Genomic DNA, 4,811 nt, shown 5'->3' on the forward strand with positions numbered 1-4,811 from the left:
ATGTTCTGTTAGTGATTTTCGTTTGATAATAGTGAAAAGACTAAAATGCCCTTGAAAGTTTTATTTTTAGTTTTTTATAAATTTAAAAATTTCTAAAAACCCCCTAAGTTTGCTAATTTGACTAAATGACCCAATATATAAAATTTCATAAAAGCAACAGAAATGTCGTTTACTCATTTCAAAGAGGTACGACCAGTCGGCTATCTCACGTGCCCAAATACCTAGACCTAGCCCATGCCATTACATCATATAAAAATAAAATGATATCAACTCTCACACGCCGCTTTCTCGTTTTGGTTGCTGTTCTGGGTCAGCTTTTAGTCAACCCAACCACCGGAGAACCAAAACACCGACCATACTTTCGCATACTTTCTTAATTTTACCAAGCTGGTCTTACTCCTCTGCTTCAGTTGCAAGATCTGCTGTGAAACTCCCTTTTTACGGCTTTAGAAGGTTAGCTTTTCTCTCCATATAAAAGCCAATTGTTCTTGTTAGATTAAGACCCGACTGGGTTTATTTATGGATGTATAACAGTCATTTTATCAAACATTTGGTATGCATGACTGAGTTTTTATAGTAATTATATACCCATCAAGTCATAGAGATTGCATTTGTTGTGTGACAGATCCGAACTATGATGGAATCAGGGTTAATTTAAGGTTAAAGATGAAAGATATAAATTCCGGATTGGAAGGAATCTGTGAGGAAAGAATTGAGCTTGAATTGCAAGTAGTTAATGGAGAGGTAGTTCCATCTGTATGGAAACGACCACGCATTATATCTTTGCCAACTGAACCTACTGCTTTTGGCAGAGATGAAGATAAAGCTAAAATGATTCAAAGGGTGATAAGGGATGGAGAAACTGATGTCATCTTTTGTGTAATAACCCATTTCTTGGTATGGGAGGAGTTGGCAAGATTACGATTTTTGGGTATGAATGTAAAGCTCTTGGAGATTGCAAACCAAAAGTATGGATATGTGTCTCTGAAGAGATAGATTTGAGTTTATGAGAAATATGGGTATGTGTCTCTGACATGGGTATGTGTGTCTGAACACATAAATTTGGGTTTATGAGAAATATAGGTATATGTGAGTGAAGTGGGTATGTATCTCCGAAAACACAGTTTATGTTTTGAAGACATAGATTTGGGTTTTGGAGAGTATGGGTATGTGTATCAGACATGGGTATGTGTGTCAGAAGACATGAGTTTATGTTTCTCAACACATAGATTTGGGTTTCTGAGAAATATGGTTGTGTCTCTCTGAAGTGGGTATGTGTCTCAGACGATATGCGTTTGTGTTTCTAAGAGATACATTTACTTTTCTGAGAAGTACGGGTGTGTGTTTCTAAAGTGGGTATGTGTCTCAGACAATATGAGTTTGTGTTTCTAAGAGACAGATTTGGGTTTCTGAGAAGTATGGGCGTGTGTCTCTGAAGTGGGTATATGTCTACGAAGATATGAGTTTGTGTTTCTAAGAGATAGATTTGGGTTTCTTTGCAGTGGGGATGTGTCTCAAAAGATTGAGTTTGTGTTTTTAAGACGTAGATTTGGGTTTCTAGAATAACGGGTATATGTCTCTTGAAGACATTTTGCATTTTTTGTAATTCAGAAGACATAGATTTGGGTTTCTGAAAATCTAAAGATAAAATAATATCAGAGTTCTTTCATTGTTTGTTCATTGCCATAATACAATTGCATTACATGATGTTTGGAGATGTGTTATTGTTAGAATACGATTAAAAAAAAAAAAAAAAAAACCTTAATAGTCATAAGACGATAAAATGGGTTATCATTAAAATATCATAAAGAGAAACAGCACCCACCGCTATAATTGTGATGTTTCCTGCAATGAAAGATATAAAGAGTTGATGCGTGGGAAGACAATGGTTGTATTATCATTAGGAACAACGTTATTATTAATAAATAATACTATATGCACTAACCAATTTGTATTAATCCAAGTATTAATATTAAAAATTTGAATTTTTTTTTTTTAAGGAATTTTAAATTTTTAATATTAGTATTTGGATTAGTACAAATAGTTAGTTTATATAGCATTATTCATTATTAATTTATTGTATTATCAAGAGAAACAACAGTGTAGCAGTTGATCAGAAAGAACTTACAAACATAACAACTTAAAGCATTTTTACTGATAGTTTTATATGAATCTTCTCTTTGTGTTTAGTTTTAAATGGTTAAATATTGTTTTACTGATTTATTGTCAAAATTGTATAACTAGAGGTGTCGTTTTTAAGAGATTATTGTATCAGATAGCTGAAGTTTATCTAATCAATAATCTCCTTAAGCATCTTGCAAGTTTTGATATATAACCCAATTGTATATTCAATCTTAACATTCTTTTAAGAATTAAAGTCCTGCCATACCCAATGCACAATCTCAGTTCTCAATTGGAAATATGCAAGTTTCCAAGTATTATGCTCTTTCCAAAAGAAGGTTTTCTTATTAGCCTAACTTCGGTTAGGTGAAAATGTAAATATTTATAAGTTACCAATCCAGTGGGGATTACACAAGCTTGCCTCTCTCACAAATCTTTGTATTATTGGGTACTCAAATTTAGTGTCCTCTCAACAAAGACAGGACCAAAATTTGTGTTACCAACCTCTCTAAGTAAGTCATTCATTCATCTAAGGGTTTCAAATTCATTCATCTGGGCCACCACCTACTTCATCTTTGTGATCAATTTCATGGGCCCCACGCTGGAAACCCATTAAAAATTCTTTCTTGTTAGCCGTTTCATCAACCAATCCAGCAAAATACTTTCTCATCTTATTAGCATGCTTGCTGTCAAGCTTCTCAATATCCATGCCGACAGTAGGTATAACCCGCTTCGGTTTCAAAAACTTTACATACTCCCTAAGTTCATCATAATTTGAATGCTCACTATATGGCACAAGATGTATCTCAAAGGAATCCTTAGACCTCACTGCAAATTTATTCCGCTTTACTTCATACGTCCACCCTGTTGGCACAAAACCAACAACCTTAGCATATCCTCTTTCCACCATAATCTCCTGCATTCTCACAAAATTTGGCCGAAAATATGGCCAAGTCTCCCCCAACACATTCCATCCAACAACATGAACATCACTCTCACTCTCATCCGGCGTAAAAACACCATTTTCCCCATACCCCAAAACCCGCAAAACCTCCATTTTCCTTGCATCCACTATTATCTTCCTATTACATTTTCTTGAAACTTCAAGCAAAATCTTTTCTTTACCAATCACATAAGTAGCAATAAGAAACAGAACATTCTTCCCCAAAGCATTACTACATTCACCTCCAATTCTCTTAATCACATTTACTATGTACTCAACACTCTCTTCTTGCGAAGGAAACACGAATTTCGGATTACAATAAGTAGTGTCCAAGAAAACCCCATCACAACCCACAAATTCACTCATCACAGGCTCTAAAATCATAGCTTTGCAAAACCGAAAGTCACCCGTATGAACATACCTCTCGAAACGGTCATTCTTGCAAGGAACCTTGAACAAGAACTGGACAGCACCAGGGCAATGATTGGCCTCAACAAGCACAACCTCACAATCATCAATCACGACACGTTCTTGAATAGGCAATGCAAATACAAACTTGGGTTCAACCTTAAGTACCTGAATAAGAAGTCTAGAAGTAATATCAGAGCAAAAAATGATGCCTTTGGACCAAGAAGGGGAAAGACCGGTGTAGTGATCAGAGTGAAAGTGGGAGAGAAAGTAAGAGACGGAGAAATCGGAGGCGTGACGGAATGCGTCGATGAGGAAGCGGGTTTTGGGGATGTGTTTGGAGGGAGGGAACGTGGATGGAATAGGAGGAAAAGTGAGGAAATTAGAAGGGGAGGATTGGATGGTGAGGAAGAGATGGGTTGAGTCTAGGGTTAGGGTTTTGTTGGAGGGAGTGTGAGACGCCATGAAGATGAGAGTGCGTTAGGGATTGAAGAGTTAAAAAGGAAGCATTTTGATTGATTATCAGTGTCAGTGAGAATGCAAATGAAAACTAGCAATGTGGAGTTTTCATTTTCTAGTTGCAGAGGCTTTCCATTACAAGTTTGGGGAAGTCGGATGGCGCCAAAGGTTGTCACTTAGATATACAGGGATGGAAACGGGCCGGAGACGGTTGGGGTGATCCACCCAGACCCGGAACCTTCAAATAAAATATGGGCTATTCTTTTCGATTTCCTTATTATGGTTCTCAGCTTTTATTTATTTATTTTATTTATTTTTTGCCAAGAGTGTCCTAGTCAGTTTGTGCATATCTCAATTAATAATTCGGGATCTTAAAATTGACAGTCGGTAAATCCTCTTAGTAGCCATTCTTATTAGCAAACCAAATGGATCAAACTCAGGATTTCTTGAATAATATACCCAAGAGCATGGTTTTAAAGCCCAGTCTGACCAGTTAAACCGATTCGATCGGGAATCGGTGGCTAGACCGGGTTGGTTCATGTAAAAAACCAAAAATAGCATTTGACCTGCTTCCACCTAGGGATGTATACGAGCCGAGCCGAGCCGAATATCTCGATACTCGAGCTCGACTCGTAATAAACAGTAGCAAGCTCGAACTCGAGTCGAGCGTAATCAGCTTCAATATTCGTGTTCGAGCTCGAGCTCATTTAATCGAGCTCGGTATAGTTGTAAATTACTGTATGAGCAATATATATATATAACTTGTCACCTCATTTTCTCTTTCTTTTTTTCACCTATCACCTCATTTTTTTTATTTTCTCTTTCTCCCCTCATTTTCTCTTTCTTCTTCTCACCTGTCACCTCATCTTTTTTTTTTTTT

At 36.6% G+C, this 4,811-nt stretch overlaps 1 protein-coding gene across 1 annotated transcript; it reads right to left on the bottom strand.

Moving 5' to 3' along the window:
* Nucleotides 1-2,665: 2,665 nt before the first annotated feature.
* LOC116123627 (DNA ligase 6-like) lies at nucleotides 2,666-3,937 on the bottom strand. Its single transcript, XM_031409372.1, has one exon. It carries the CDS (start codon nucleotides 3,935-3,937, stop codon nucleotides 2,666-2,668), a length of 1,272 nt encoding a protein of 423 aa, XP_031265232.1.
* Nucleotides 3,938-4,811: the final 874 nt, after the last annotated feature.

The sequence above is a fragment of the Pistacia vera genome, unplaced genomic scaffold (assembly GCF_008641045.1).
Source record: "Pistacia vera cultivar Batoury unplaced genomic scaffold, PisVer_v2 Contig1438, whole genome shotgun sequence".
NCBI classification, from domain to species: domain Eukaryota; kingdom Viridiplantae; phylum Streptophyta; class Magnoliopsida; order Sapindales; family Anacardiaceae; genus Pistacia; species Pistacia vera.